Below are 16,223 nucleotides of genomic sequence, written 5' to 3'. Positions count from 1 at the left end.
TCTATATCTACGTATATATAGAACTGACTCCTGCCAAGAACATAAGCTCTGTCTGATGTTCCTGGCAGAATCTTGCTCAGCACCCAGCACTGTTGGGATTCCCCACAGAAGGGTATAAGGGTTGTGGCGACCTCATGTTCCAAGATTGTGCTGGGCTTGGCCCCATCTGATCTGTCATTGATGTAAGCTTTGCTTATGGGCTCAACAGGCAGAGGAGCTGAAGTAATAGAATTTTCATCCGAGAGAAACCAGGCCCATTCTAGTCAGTTGTTGTAGGTTGTAGGACTTCTCTCTCCTTTAGTCAGCCTGATGAGGAAATATCTGCCTTCTACACAAATATCTGCCTTCTAACACCAGGTGTTACTGGTGAAGAGGTGATACTCAAAGGAAACTTGTTCCCCCAACTGTGCCATTCCCAAGGAAGTAAAACGAAAAGGAAGTTGCTTGTTCCTGCATTTAAGGCCTCAGGTTTCAATATCCCCCACACCAAAGGAGAAGTTTTTAGTCATAGAACTATCAGGTGCAGGCCAAGACCTGTATTATTGTGCTGGTGTTGATAATGGGGGCTCCTTAATTTCTACCAGCACAAATCTTGAACTGGTCATGAGATGTTTGAATTGCACCTAAACCAAATGTGACAGCTCTAGAGAGCTGAGGTGAGAGCCTTTTCTGATACATGGTGGCCTGGAGTAGAGAGTATTAGTTCTCAGCTAGGCTTCAGAGAGTTCTCCCAATGTTCCACACATGTGGAAAGAAAAGGTAGGCGTAGTGACTAGTAGCATACAGAGCTCAGAGATGTTGCAAGGCCTGCTGTGCATTCTGGAGTTCCCTGAAGTTCCTGGAAGACAGAGCTTGTAACCAGGTATTTTCATCATGTTTTAGTTGCTGCAGTACAGCTATTTACAGAGAATGTTAGCTTGAGACTCTTGTGAACTTGTCATTGGCTTAGCCCCTCTTTGGCCCTATGTGACCTTACAGAAGCAGCAAAAGTTGATGATTAAGCTGATACATGGATACTTCTAATGTATTTTATTTGAACTTCAATTCTTGCCTGAATTGATGCATTGATCTCTATTAAGTGCTGCTGTGGTATGATTTCTGTGTAACACTGTAACATAGTGTTCCTGAAATTTACAGAACCATAAACCAGAAAGACTTAATTCCTGCATAGAGTTTTTAATAGCATTTCAGGGTCTCATACATGGAGTCATAAGGACTATATAAGTACCTGAGAATATTCATAAGAAGCAGAGAACAAGTAGAAAAAATATGGTGAAGTTCTTCAGGAATCAGTCTGAGGCTGATATTAATAATCAATTCAAGAATGACACAAAATATACAAATGTGCTAATGAAATTTGCTAATGGGAAATATTTGGGAGTTATTACCATGAGACCAAAGTAGTGGACTAAATATGAGAAAAACTGGGTGACTTTGAGGGTATAAATACTATAACTAGGATGAAATTCAGTAGCACAAAGTGCAAGGGGATGTTTATAAGAACTAATAATTTACAGCAGAAGTTCTGTCCGCTGGGTGTACATCAACTGGAAATTAATTATGAGGAAAAATATCTTGCATGCTGGTTGATCACAGGAAGTTTACGAAGCTCTAGCTCATTGCATACATGAAAACACCAAATGTGTTCCAGGGTTTATCCCTTGACATACTTCTGAGACTTCATGTGGAGTATTGTACACAGACACTATCACCCGCGTTCATGGAAGGCAAATTGTGAGTGGAACACAGGTGGAGGTGAGCTGCTGGTCTCATCATGGCACCAGCGTGGGTGCTTTGTTAGAAGACACTGGCAGATGCGGATAGTTCACACCAATAAAATGAAAGCTATGAAAGGATGTAACTCTGTTAATAAAGACATTCAAGGTGGGAGACCCATCAGGGATTAAATTTAAGATACAGGACAGTGTTGGAAAAAGAAAAAGCAATTACAAACTTCTCCGGAGTGAAGCTGGGCTGGGTAGTAAGAGGAGGTTCCTATTTATTAGAACAGTAAGTTCTGAAGTAATACTTCAGGAAAGTAATGGGTTCAAAACTCTAGTTTGTTTTAAGATGAAACTTAAAATTTTACAGAACATACTAGGACACTTGCTGTGATAGAAAGGGAAATCTCTTGCTGACACTAAAGCCAATCTGCTGCTATATCCTTATGAAAAGTTTCTAGCGACTATAGGGAAAACTGTGAGGAGGAGCAGAGACTGGGAGAGCAGAATGTTTGAGGATAGGGTTTAGACCAAGGGGACAATGAACAGAATTAGGCAAAGAGTTCAGCAATTTCTCTCACAACAGATGCATATACTAAAGTGACTGCCATTGTGAGGGAATGAGAAGCTATGTGTCCCTCCCAGTCCTCTCCTCGGTTCATGCTTACAGCTTCCCAACATGTTCAGCCAGCTGCACAGCAGATTTTGCTGATGTTCCTTCATTCCTCAGTGGTGCCTTGCTCAATGAAATTTGGCTTGTATCCCTGAGCCAGCAGGGAAAGAGCTCACTTTCACAGATTTAATTCTTTCATTTCCAATGGGAATTACAGGGCCTTTGTTATAACTCTGGCACTAGTACCAAGCCCTTTGTTTATTTTATGGTCTGTTGTTGTGGTGTTCAAAATGTTTGTGAAAACAGAGGCCCTGTAGAGCCTTGAATTTATTTTAAAATTACACAGTTTTGCTGATGTCTATGTTACTGGCTTTTAGAGGGAGTAACTAAGGCTGTAAAAGGCAGGAAGAACATTCCATTTTTAGAAATTATGTTAGAGAGTGTCTACTATCTTTTGTACCTCCTGCAATACCTACCCCATCTTCAGAACTGAAGGTCTGCTTGAAAATGCTGGTGGGGTGAAGAGGTCCTCCTGTCTTTGAGCTTCAACATTAGTGTGCTTAGGAAGTCCTTGCTGACTGTGCTTTGGTTCATAAGCTGTGCCTGACTGCTGTAACTCTTCCCATTCCTATTCTAAAGATAGCTGATTGATTCTTTTTGTCCACAGCAAAGTACAAGCTCGTACAGCTTTCTCTGCCTATCTACAGCATGTTCAACTCCGACTGATGAAGGATGCTGGCCAACAGATCCAGAATCCTGCCTGGGCTGCCAAAGAGGGTGAGCAAATGGTAAGAAGCTTCATGTTGGCCAGACTGAGAAGTCGAGTTGAAATCTACCTTGAGAGTTTTGAGGTCAGTTCCCCTCCTTGCAAGTACAGAAGTCCAACTGAGATGATGGTTGCTCTTCTTTGTCTAGCTACTAGTGCTGCATTTTTAATATACAGGTGAGGTAGGACTGCTGACTGACCTCAGAGCATAGACAGACAGCTCTTAATGACTAGAGTGTTGTTGACATTCAAGCTGCTCACATCTCTTGTTAGTTCTCCTTCACTGATTTCTGAGCTTACCTGCTCTTGAATTCTTCTCTAGAAGATTCTTTAAGATTATTTGTCAGGATCTGGTTTCTGCTGCATTAAGCAAAGCATTCATTTACTCAAACAGAACTGGTACCCAGTTAAGCTTTTTCTCTTATGTACTGTTGTAATATATCCAGACATCTGCATTTATGAATCTTACTTGCATTCTAGATAGAGGAAATTAAAGTAAAAGCCACTGAGAAGAGAAAGTAAAAGTGATGGATTTTTCTAGGCAGTATTTTAAAGTCCTGTGTTTGATATGCATGCATTTTAAAAAGCTCAGCAAGCCCAGATCTCTTAATAAACTTTCCTAAAAGATCTTTGTACAGTAGACTCTTGAGCTTTCTGGATATATTCTCACTGAGTGCGTGTTGCAGGGAAACAGCCAATGCAGTTCAGAGATAAAATTGTGTGTCAAGAATAATCATTCAGCTCAGTGGAAAATGTTACCTCTGCTCTTTCCAAGTGGAAATTAAAACGGGCTTTTTGAGAGTCACTTTGTCTGCTGTACTGTGAAGAATAATGTTTAAAATAACAGATCAAACCAGCCTGGAGTAATGGCAGTGAGAGGCGAGCTGTGAAATCCAATAGTTTGGCTGTGAGGCTTCTCATTTATGCATTAGCAGAGCTCCTAAGCAAAAGCAAATCCAGAGGTGAGACACAGAAAGGGTTCGAAATACTCACAGGATGTATCTTGCCTTAGGATCTGCTTTGCCATATGTTTCCTCCACCAGAGGTCAAACAGACATGGTGAGGGACTGGAATTATATGGCTGTAGATGTAGTCGTCTATTGCTGTGAAGAGGGTATGGCAATAGTATTGTACTAGTTTGAAAGCAAACCAGTGAGAGACTTGAAATCAGAACTACAATTTAATAGGAAAATTAAAAATAAATGCAGTAATACAGAAGCACTGACAGTCAGAGTACAGCCTGACACCCTGTCTGGCAGGGTGGCGGTACCAGTCCGATTAGGTGGTGGCTGCAGTCCTCCTGAAGTGATAGATGTGGTTCTCTTGAAGGGGTGATCCTGTAGAAGGGTCTGGTCTTCCTCTAAGGCCCAGTAGTGGTTATGTAGCTCTTCTCCTCTGGGAACCCAGTAGGTAAGGGCTGAGTGTGGTGTCCCAAACCTCAGATTATACCCAGGCAGGAATGCTTGGTTCCTCCCTCTGGGTGGAGCATCTCACAATGGGATGATGTAATTTTATGAGTCATGCAGTGAGGGTGGATGGCCCATTAACAGAAGATACCCCCCAGAGGGAGTTATCAGGGATGTGTTGTGGAAGAGATAAAGAACACTGCCCCACCTGGTTTTAACAGATGGTGATAGAATACATACTTTTGGTTACATCTTACATTGTAACCTGAGGCAAGTATATATATGGAAAATGCTGAAATGGGGTTGCCCACTGTAGTGGAGATATCTGACCAGGATCCCCTTTCCTGTGGTAGTGCTAAAAGAGTTTTATGTCAGTGCACTTTATCACAGGCCTTCTTTAACACATTGCAGGTAGGTTTTTGGGATCATTCTCCTAAGATACTGGATTTTACAGGTTATTCTGTGTCGCTGCTTTTTGCTGATTGGTTATTTTTTTCCTTTTTCTGCCATGCTTTTGAGACAAACACTTCTCAAGTGTTCAAAATTCTGACCCATGTCAGGCAAGATGCACCAATGTTTTTTCTCCTCCACATTGGATTTATAGGGCTGTATTAAAAGTGCATATTGCAGAATGCTTTTGCCTGCCAGTTTCAGCTTGTTTTCTCAGGACAATATGTTTAGTTCCTGCCAGTCCTTAGCTGCTGTAGTATCTCTATTCTCTTCTCCCCACATCTTGCAGATAGTGCGTTGTTAACTCTATCTCTCTTGCTTGCAGGAGCTTGTCATCCGCTTTCTGAAGCGAGCTGCCAGCAACCTTCGTCAGTCCTTGAGGCTGCTGATCCCCAGCCGTCATTTAGGACTAACCGATCGTCGTCGTATCCTGGCTCGCCAGCTGGGCGAGTTCATCATCTGTTATAACAAGGTGACTAATTCTTTTTTTGATTCTTCTTTTGGTTTCTCTTTTCCTCTTACAAAGTATCTCAAGCAGGCTGTTTCAAAGGTACTGTTCTGTTATTTATATGGTCTGCTTGCAGCTGTACATCCAATAATGGTACTTTGTTGAAATTGTCAGATAGGCAACAACATTATTACATAATATATGCAGGCCAGTAATTATGTGCATAAAAAGAAGTGCTGAAATGAAGTGGAATTTAACTGGCAGTTTTCTTTTGCTTTGCCTTGTCTTTGATTCTAGTGCTTTGTAATGCCTGTTCCCACTTCTTCTTTTTATGGTGCTTTTTTGAAGTTATTTTTATACAGAATAGCATGAAATATGTATTTTACTATTTGCTTGGTATACTGAGGCATTGCTACATATCTGTAGTAAGGTACTCTGCATGCTCAGTGTTAAGGAGATGTAGGTCCTAATTTAAATAATTTTCACATCTTTAGATGTAGAAGGTAGTGTTCTTAGCATAGTGGTTTCAACCTAATCTTCTATTTACTTATTTGGCAAGGACAGCTTCCCCTTTCCTTTGCCCGCTAGCATTTCTTTAGTGCTAGAACAAGGGTAATTGAAATTTAGCTTTCAGAGGCTGCTGCATAGAGGCCTCCAAGCTTCTACTCTTTAGGAGAGGATGCTCACTTACATTACCTTGTCAGAACTGACATCTGGTAACCTGATCTGTCTAAGCAAGGTTGGTATTGAACCAAATCTGTTCCAGGGAGTGCCTTGTATGCCTAATGCTTGCTGAATTACTGTGTTAGGAGTAACCACAAAACACTTGGGTGGTTCTGTGGTGAGTGAAGAATGCAGCTGCTTTGGATATAATTTCCACTCAAATTGTATTCAAACATTAGGATTTTCTGCTAACGCTTGAGTAAATTCACAAAATAAAGCTGTGTAACTGGTAATAAATCAGTGCATAAACATATTTTCTCAGTTAAAACAAGTGAGAACATATCACTTGAGGTTTCGGGGTCTACGTGTTTAAGCCCTTGAGAGACTGTTAGGCTGTGAGGTTTTTTTGATTTCTGATTCCAACGTATAGACTTCTTTCATTGACTTGTAACTTCAGATTTAATAGGGACTGCTACTAGCTTTATATATCATCTATAATGACACAGAAGAGGAGAATACAGCTCCAGAAAATTAAGTAAAAGAGATCACGTATTATCCAGACGTTTACTTAAGTAGTAAAGGGGAAAGATGTCCCAAACTGGCTTTTTCTTCTCTGTCTTGAATTATGTTTCAAAAGATGTATCTGACCCCTTTGTCCTGGGAATGCTCAGGCTACCAGCAGGAAGAAATGATGTGGAGGTCAAGTCTGGTCAGATAAAGCTTTTAAGCTGGTACGGGTATTGCAGATAGGCCTGAAGGTTTTTTTAATGAACAAAAAAGTTTGTATCAATCCAACCTCTAGTGCCAACCAGTTCTACTGGTGTAAAATAGATCATTTATATCTGAAAACTTGCTCAGATTTTCACACACAAAGGCTTACCATTTATTCCAGTATATTTCAGTGTATAAACATGTTTGCCACAGGCGGTACTATTTTACTTTCTTAGTTTTTGCTGAAGCAGTGTGGTTTTGGTATGTGTATAAGCCTCAGCAATTTGCTGCTTGAGAAGCTCAAGAGAACTACTAGTTTATACTAGAAAATCTGTTGATTTTCCACAGACATCCTTCAGTTTCTTTAAGATTAATTTTATATTTTTTTCCTCCTTTCTTCTGTCTGTCTGCTTCTGGGACAAATGCGCAAATAAAAGCTGTTTGGAGGAACTCTGTGACAGAAGGGGACCTAATATCTATTAAGAATGATTTTAATTTTTTTTCCCTTCCATACTTCCTTATGTTCCAGCAAAGAGTGTAGTTGAAGGAACAGCACACATTTTTGAAGACTTGACCTTTTCCCAGCAAATCAATTGTGTCAGGTGGAGGAATGAAGAGTTTAGTGTATGCTTAGGATGCTGTCTCTGGGGCTCTCCATATTTATTCATGTTGTTGCACATAGCGATGTTTTTCTTTTCTTAGATCCCATGATTTTTGTATTCTGGGAGCTGTAGCTATGCCATGGAACATAGAGACACTTACTGATACTGCTTATTAACAGGAAACAGAGCAGATGGTCCAGAAACAATCAAAAAAGAAACAGGAAGAGGAGGAGGAAGGAGTGAATCCTGAAAGTTTTCAGAACTTCATTGCCACAGCAAGGTAGGAGTAGATTTTATTCCCTTTGATAAACAATCTCTCAGCCTTGAAGGTGATGGCATTGTTCTAAAGATGATTTGATTGATCTAAGGCCTCTAGATACCTTTATTGACTGTAGGACCTGTTCCTGCTGAGGGACAGAGAGCTTGTCTTCTCTTGTCTTTCTGCCAGCAGCCAAACACTTGTAACATCAGCATCTGGTGCATAGAGAACATACAATAGATGTTTTGACCATTAAGTAACTTCCCAAAGGACAGCAGTGGTTGCCCTGGCCTGTATAAATTTCAAACTGCTGCTGGTGAGTTAACGGTCTCCTTTCCTGTGATGCTGGAGCAAATAAGGCAGTACTTCAGAAGGAGAATGAAACTAGAGCTGCTGCTCAGATGATCTTGAGCTGCTGTGGTTGAACAGTTGTTATAGGTCTGACTCAAGTTTCTGCTCTCAGAAACAAATCTCATGCTTGCTGCCTCTCTTCAGGAATTTTCCAGGTCTGGATTTTCTGAGATGAGTGAGGAAGGGAGTTAGGCCTCTTATTTGACCTGCTAAAGCAGTTCAAGCAGTTACTTTCACAATGAAAAAACAGCATTTCCTGTCACTGTGCTTTATCTGCTTTAAACTTAAAAGAGTCTGGTAAGAAACATATTTTGAAAATAGTTAAGTATTCCTTAGGGCCTGTAGCATTGTATGAAAAACAATGGTATTATAACTATCTGACTATGGAGAGGTCTGAAATTAGTCAGTGAACCACAGTTAAAGTCTCTGATTCTTGAGCACAAAAAGCAATTCCTCTTGACTCCATTCTTTGGAGAGTGGAGTGACATGCCTATATGGGGAAGAACCCCTGTCAATATCAGGACAAAGCTTACCTGCCTTTTTAATGCCCATCTTCTTTTTTCTGTGAGGATTGATGGTCACTTCTTCTTTTTCATGACCGCTTATTAAACTGTTCTTTCTTTTTCTCAGTTTGGATAGCACTTACAGTGAATGATTAGAAATGGATTGTAGCTGAGGCATCCTAACTAAGTTCAGGTGGTTTCACTGTCTGTCTTGATACATACTTATGAAAGGAAGTATTTTGCCTTCTACTAAAATAATTGATGGAGTCATTACTGCAACAGCTTTACAGGATTGCAGAAAAATCTTCAGATAAAGATGTCTGACTACCATACACCATAGGATCTATGGCTCTTGCTAGAAATACATATTACATGGGACCATGGCATGCTTTTGGTTCTCTGACTGTTCTGGCCACTAAAATGCCTGTTCTGTCCTAGGCAGGTCATTTTCCTTTTTGCCAGAAATGTTAAGAGATAGCTGTATGGAACAGAACTGCAAATTCTTCTATTTTCACGTTATTGGCTACCATGCCATCATGGCCTGATGCAGTCTAGGCTGGGGCTGGAGATTTTTGCTGGATTGTTTGACTGAGTGATATAGAATGGTTTGCCAACAATCAGACAATTTCTAGTGATGATCTTTCTGCTTCTTATGAAGTATCAGGTATGTTTGAAACTCTGATGTCTGACACTTGGCCTTGTGCCTCAAGCTTAAAGCAGTGAGCAAGTAATTTGGAGCCAAGCAAAGGGGATAGATTTCCACTTTGAGTATTCATTCTGCAGTACAGTGAATGCAACAGTGGAGAAAATGGGTAATAAATATTGCTTCTTAATTGAGATTGTCTCGACTCTCTAACTTTGATATCACGTGGATGTCATTGTGTTTAGTTATACATATGCTATGACCATTGATTCTAAACGTCCTCAGTGCATTGTAAAAGCACATACATACTGGTAAATTAATTTAAAAGCTTAAACCACCTTTCCACCAGCAACTTCTCATTCTTATATTTCCTCTTCATTGTATTCTGGGAGAAAAAGTGAAGTTTGGGTCTTCAGGGCATGCTGCAAACTTCAGTGTATCAGCTTTAGACATGGCTTTTACCAAATCTTAGGCTAGCTAATACTAATTACAATTGTGATATGCACAGGATGTTTTGAAAGATTCTAACTGCTGCTAATCTCTGCTCCTGTGTTAACATTTCCTTGTAGCATTGCTGGCACTGTACTACTTACTGTGGTGTTTGCCATGCCATACAGCCACTCACTGATGCTGAGGCAACATGATAAAGCAAAAGGAAAGCACGTTAGATACCAAACAACTGGAATTACAGCTTGCACAAGCTCTAATAAGAATGGCCAAGTAACTGATACTGTTTTGGGACCAATAGATGTTTAGGATATTGGGGCTGTTCCACTTTGTCATTGTAAAGAAAATGGGAAACATATGCAAGTTTTGTGAGTTTCACCAAAATTTTGACTGTTCTGGTTGTAGCACAGTTTTGGCTAATTAACAAGCTTTTGCCTTCTTTTCTCTTCTCCCTCTGCTGCTGAATAGAAACTACTAATGGTGACTATAAAACAGAGGCTGAGCTGAGTTCTCTCATGAGAAAATAGCTGCTTATTCTAAAGAGCACCTGGAGAAGATTCACAAATTTAGCTGTGAAGGGAATCTCTCATGTTCAGCTAATCTCCCCAAGATGTGTTTGGAGTATTCACTTGCTCTTTATTTATCCTGGGAAGGCTCCTGAATGCCTTGAATTTTCTGTTGCATAAGAATGTGGTATTTTAGTGGGAGTCTCAGGTTTAACCAGGGCATGTTGCCTTCCTTCTGCTCTTACCCTGTAGAACTGAGCAAATCATTAGCTTGTCTAGTGTAACCTTTTTTTTCCCCACTGCCCTCTTCAGTTTCCTTATTGTTTCTTGTCTTTGATTGTTACATGAATGCAGAAAAGCTTAGTGTCTTTACATCCATTCTTCTCTCCCTATTGCAGTGAAAGTGACCTGGAGGAAGTACTGACATTTTACACACACCAAAACAAATCAGCAAGTGTCTTCCTAGGAACAAAATCCACAAGCACAAAACACAGCAACAGCAGTCACCAGTCAGAGAAACAGCCCCAAGGTGGTAAGTTTTGCAGGCAGTTCTGAGATGATGTTGCCCAGACAAACCTAGTTTAACTTAAGTCTATGAAAAGAGAACAACCCCTCCACAATGTTACTCAGGTTTCTTGAGGTTGCGTATAATTTTTTTTTTTTCTTTTTTTTACTCAGTCTTATGTGAAGACCAGAGTAACTTCACTCCTACTTTCTTTGCCTGAAGTGAAATGGGTTGAACCTAGACTGGCATTTATAAGGAACTAGATATGGTAGTTCGTGACTGAAATGAGAATGTGCAAACTGAAGGCAGTAAGAATTGAAATGAACAGAGAATCCTGAAATCAAAGTAAGGGATGAAAGAAATCAATTACATTTTGCTGCCTACAGTGTGTGTATCCATTGGAGGCCAGAGACTGTATATTTGAGCTTAATTAGGCATTCCATGGAAGGAAGAGTGTGCCAGCCCTATATATCCAGTAGTCCATGCTACTGCACGAGAGCACAGTTGTCATCAATGAAGTTGCGTGGTCTACAGGAAATATTAGCAAGAAAGTCAATTATAGCAAGGGTAAATTCTGCAGTTTTGTTCTAGTGATACCACAATTTGCAATGTTTGACTTCTTAACTCCTTGATTTTGTTATAGAGCATCCTGAGATGATGAAAAAAATAAAAGGTGATCATCCCAAAGGTTCAGTTGCAGAGTTGCCTGCAGAAGGAGCACTAAAAGGCTGTAAACCCAAAGAAGCTAAATCAAGCTGTAAGTGAACTGACTTAAATAATCATCAATAAAAAAATATTGAATGCATATACTGCTTTTAATACTGTTTTAAACAAAGGTTGAAACCTTTGGGTTCAAATTGAGAGATCCAAATGCCCAATTTTTACTTTTAAACACGAGAGAAGATGCTGTAGAGTAGGCAGTAGGAAAGAGTTAGCTGCCCCTCCCGTGGGGTGGGGGGGTAAGGTCTAGATATGGCAGGCTTTGAAAGAGGGTATTTATCATGTAGAGCCTCTTCTTGTCTCTGCTGGTAGATGAGGTCATTTTGGCTTCAGTGTGTCTGAATACAGGCATTTGGTGTGTTGGTATTATCAAAGGACCTAAAAAGCAGCTTTTTCCTCACACAGTATGTTCATTATCTTTGTGTAGTTCCAGAAGGACTCACCTTCTCTGTAAATGCCGAAGGGAAATTACGTCGGTGCAGCCCTCCTAGTGCTCCTTCCTCTACGCCTGGTGCCACATTCCAGAGAAGTACCAGTTCTTGGATGCCATCTCAGCCTGCAGCCTCTGAAAATTCAAAGGTGGCTGGTCACCCTTCATTGCCAGCTCCTCCTGCCGGTCCCAGACTGATTCAGTCCCCACCCCCACTACCCTCTTTGCAGAGCACAGCTCCTGACAGCTCTTCTGTCCTCACAAACCCAGTGTCCACTGAGACTTGTAGCCTTGCAGGGTTACATCGTTTTCGTTCGGGTAGCTACACCCTTGGCCCAATCTCATCTTTTCAGAGAGCTGCTCAGATCTATAGCCAAAGATTGTCCCGACCATCCTCTGGAAAAGTTGGTGAGTGTTCTGGGATTCATAACAACCTGTTAGTTCAGTACAGAGATTGTGTAATTTCTGTTGTAGAGTAGGTAGGAATTTTACTTTTCTAGAATTGCGTCTTGTTGGATGGTGCTAAATTTCTCACAGAAAGCGGGAGTGCAGGATGCAGCCCTTGTTAGCCAGATGCCCTTTTATTGACCAGATGAACAGGCAATCATAGAATCATTTGGGTTTGAAAAGACCTTTCAGATCATCAAGTCCAACAATTAACACTACCAAGTCCAGCACTAAATTAGGTCCCTAAGAGCCGCATTTATATGTCTTTTAAATATCTTCATGGATGGTGACTCAACCACTTTCTGGACAGCCTGTTCCAGTGCTTGACAACCCTTTTGGTGAAGAAATTTTTCCTCATATTCAATCTAAAACTGCCCTGCTGCAGCTTGAGGCCATTTCCTCTTGTCCTGTTGTTTGTTATTTGGGAGAAGAGGCCGACCCCTGCCTCACAAAAACCTCTTTTCTGGTAAGTTACAGTGATAAGGTCTCCCCTCAGCCTTGTGCTTTGAACTCAGCCTTTGAACTTGTTCAAAAAGAGCTGTGAAATTAAGTATTGTATATTTTCTTCATTATGTTACTGATCTCATCTATCTTTAGTGGGTTTAATGTTGTTTTCATTAGCAGAAGTCCTGTCTCAGTCTGTGTGCTGTCTTAGTTCTTTGGTTGTCTATCAAGCATAGAAATCTTGTAATGAAACTTCGTAAGTGTTGAATACTTAGTGTGTCAAGACCTCCAGAAAAGATGGATCTGAGTGAATCATTACAGTATCTCGTTCTCTAGGATGTTTCAGCACTGCCATGTCCAAGGGTATCCTAAAAACAAGGTTTAGAGACCTCTCATCTATTGTGCTGTGGTAGAACACAGTTGAGCAATGCAGCTTTAGAGTGTAAAGAATCTGAAGGGTAGAAGAAACTGTAGGCATTGCATGCAGACTGTAATCTATTAGGAAACTTTTGGGAACTACACACAGGCTAACAGCTGTGGTCCTGATAATACTTATTTTTTTGTATTTTGAATGATGGTATGTATTTGTTCTAGGTTATGTGTCAGGGTCAGCACATGTTTACTAGGGTTGCTATATATATATTTTGACAACCCCTCTAGCATTAAAATACATCTTACTTCTCAAATGAGTAGCTTACTTAAAGAGATCAGTTTGTTTTTAAGAAAAAACATTACAGATTTAACTTGGGTAACAACTGCCAATGTCTCTGGAATTGGGTGCCATTAGATACATTGTAATAAAGAGAATATGGGTTTGGAATTGCTAATTGTTCATATGGGCAATACCCATGCAGAATTGGTGTATTCTGTATTCTTCTTGGTATCTTACCTGCTTTTTGTGTCTGTGATCAGCAGGCTGAGAGTCTGACATACCGTATGTTCATTAAGCACATTGAAATGTTTGTTTGGTAGGTCTGTGCCATCGTAGTTCGAGTGGGCAGTGCGTGGGCCCAGCCAGGATGCACAAAGATGCAGAACATGCTTCTTCCCAGGGCAAACGTCATGGCCCCAGTGTGGTAGCAGCAGAACTGCAGCAGTCGGTGGAAAAGCAAGCATCCTGCCCGTATTCCCCAGCAAGCCACATCAGTCTGCTTACACAGCAGGTATGTAAGCACTAAAGTAGGGTCCCTGTGCAAGGGAGAAGTTTGTTACAGGCTTCTGTGTCAGCACTGGGCTGGGCCGAGATAATGCTGTAAGGAGTAAATCTCATGAAAATTAGCTTCTGTCCTGTTGTTTTAAAGTGTTTACAGTCACCAAAATTTTGATTTTCTGTGAGATGACAAGAATGTCTTGAAGTCATTTTATAGGAGAAAAAGCAGAGGATTAGAAAATATCTTCAAAAAAAAAATGGAATCCATGCTTTGTCTCACTAGACAATAAACCCAGGTCTTCTCAGATTTGTGCTTCCATGCAATTTGCTGCTTCATTCCTCCAGTGTGTCATCACAGTGCTGAGCATGAAAGTCTGCAGAATGGGTTCTGATGTAAATTCTGTATTCCAATAACATTGTAAAGACACAATGAAGTCCTTACTTGCATGGGGAATGATAATCCTTTTGTCAAACATGGTGATATATATGAAACGTACATTGAGTTGTGGTAGAATTCCACTCAGTTTCATATTTCTTGTTGAATTATGCCCTAAATGGCTACACATAAACAATTTTTTTGCTTTATAATATGCTATAGTTGTGCTCATCAAAGGTGTTCAAGTTGAACGCTTCTCAGTTAATTAAGCCGCCAACTGGAGATTTTCCAGTATAGGCACTTTGCCTTGGACAATAATTTTTTCTCTTTACTTGCTGGAGACAAACAATTTGAATGTCTTTGCTTTGATTCTTTTACTTTGGAATTACCATTTTAATGGTTATGTTTTGCTAAGTTTTCTGAGGCATTTGTAATAGTTGCAACAGCTGCTGGTATTTGCTTCGCTCTGCTTCTTTCAATTTTATTGTTGTATGTTCGAATTTTGAATATCTGGTTACGCAATCGGTGATACATTTATTTCAAAATGTGGGGTACATCTATAACTTTAGGAAGCTGAATAGATTTTTCTTTGCAGATAGGTCATTTTTAAAGGATATATCACCAAAGCAAAGTCCCTTCTTGTTGATGGACTCAGGAGAGAATGTGAGCACTGACTATTCTAGTGCTGCTGAGGCCTGGTCTTGCATAAGGCCAGATCATGTTTAGGCAATTTGTTCTTGTTTGCTTGTCCAGTAATACTCAGAGCTGTCAGTCTGGTTCTCATCTGGTTTTAAGTTAAACATTGTCAGTAAAACTGTTCAAAAACTTTGATAGTGAAACATTTTCATTTAGGAAAGGCTGATTCGTTGAAAGCTAAATATGTGGTGGAAACTGCCTCCTTGGATAAAAGTTAGTATCTAAACAAGTACTTGGGAAAAAAATTGAAATGTATCTATTTCATTTCAGTCTTTCCAGAAAAGAACTCTGAAAAATAAGTTAATAGACTTTTCCCCTAAAATTATACATTACCCATTTTGCTTCAACTCCTGTGGTTTCTTAGGTCTGTCTAGAGAACCCAATGTGTCTTCTTGCAGTCATTTGTGTAGCTATTAAATGATTTTTAAACTCCTGAATTCCTACCATGGCTAGTTACTCCTAGATAAATTAGGAAGTATAGGAGGGGGAATTCAGAGAGGAATTCACTAAGATCTGCATGGGAAGGGCAGTGCTGCTTCATGAGAGCAGCTGTGTTGGGTGACAAAGGAGCATACTCTGATGGCAGCTGAAACCTGTTTAGTCACCAGTCAGTCAATCTGTGTAGGTGTACTCAAGTTTGATAGTGGCTATGAAGTGCATGGGTGGCCTGGAAATTTGTTGGCTGTAGTAAATGTGTCTGCATTGCTTTTTGCTTCTGGGTTCTTCCAAGATACTTTCCCACAGAAGAGGTGGGAATTGCATAGTGGAGAATGATGGTTCTGATTCCCTTCTTTGCAACAAGCAAACAAAAGACAGCTCCTAGCAGACACTGCAGATTTTCTGACTCTCTGATATTTTGTATTCAACTATGCAGTGTTTGCACAGGCTTTGCTTCAGTAGTGAAATACAGAAGCATGGATTGGGTTGTGTCTTTGTCATCTTCTGTCGTCATGAAAAAGATCCATGTAGAAAGGAACTCACGAGTCAATAAAAAGTTTAGAGCTGGAGTTCTATCTGACAATGAGTTTCCTTCCTGAGCCTGTGTCCTTTCACTTCTAGACATCTGCTCTCTACTTTGATTTTTTTTTTTTTTCTGGGCATGTTTTTTAAATAACGCCTTTGGAGAGATGAAATCTGAATCTGAAGCTTGCTTAGTATGAAGACTTGGATTTAGGTGAGAGCAGTTTTTAAGGCAATCTGACTCCTCAGTAGTGAATTTATGGCACATAGCAATTTCTAAGCCGAGACCATTGTTTTAAGCACACTTGAAACACTGATGTTTTGGAAGGTTCGGATGTAGCTGCAAAGCCCAATGTATCGTAACTAAAGCATGCAGTTACTGCTTATGCTTTTTTTTTTTTGCTTT

General features: G+C 40.2%; 1 protein-coding gene across 11 annotated transcripts in view; it reads left to right on the top strand.

The window, feature by feature from the left end:
- The window catches only part of TTLL5 (tubulin tyrosine ligase like 5), a 127,114-nt gene that overhangs the window by 45,387 nt on the left and 65,504 nt on the right, over positions 1-16,223 (top strand). For 9 of the 11 annotated variants that reach the window (XM_048308154.1, XM_048308151.1, XM_048308152.1 and 6 more), the window contains 7 exons: positions 3,002-3,185; positions 5,282-5,428; positions 7,560-7,660; positions 10,488-10,621; positions 11,238-11,351; positions 11,742-12,152; positions 13,608-13,798. In XM_048308154.1, the coding sequence (XP_048164111.1) occupies positions 3,002-3,185; positions 5,282-5,428; positions 7,560-7,660; positions 10,488-10,621; positions 11,238-11,351; positions 11,742-12,152; positions 13,608-13,798 (1,282 nt within the window). The remainder of the gene's footprint in view (positions 1-3,001; positions 3,186-5,281; positions 5,429-7,559; positions 7,661-10,487; positions 10,622-11,237; positions 11,352-11,741; positions 12,153-13,607; positions 13,799-16,223) is intronic. The other 2 variants (XM_048308153.1, XM_048308160.1) reach the window with 2 other exon arrangements.

Source organism: Corvus hawaiiensis, chromosome 6 (assembly GCF_020740725.1).
Source record: "Corvus hawaiiensis isolate bCorHaw1 chromosome 6, bCorHaw1.pri.cur, whole genome shotgun sequence".
Classification (NCBI taxonomy): Eukaryota; Metazoa; Chordata; class Aves; order Passeriformes; family Corvidae; genus Corvus; species Corvus hawaiiensis.
The sequence above is the reverse complement of the archived record's forward strand: the minus strand, read 5'-3'. Positions and strand labels throughout refer to the sequence as shown.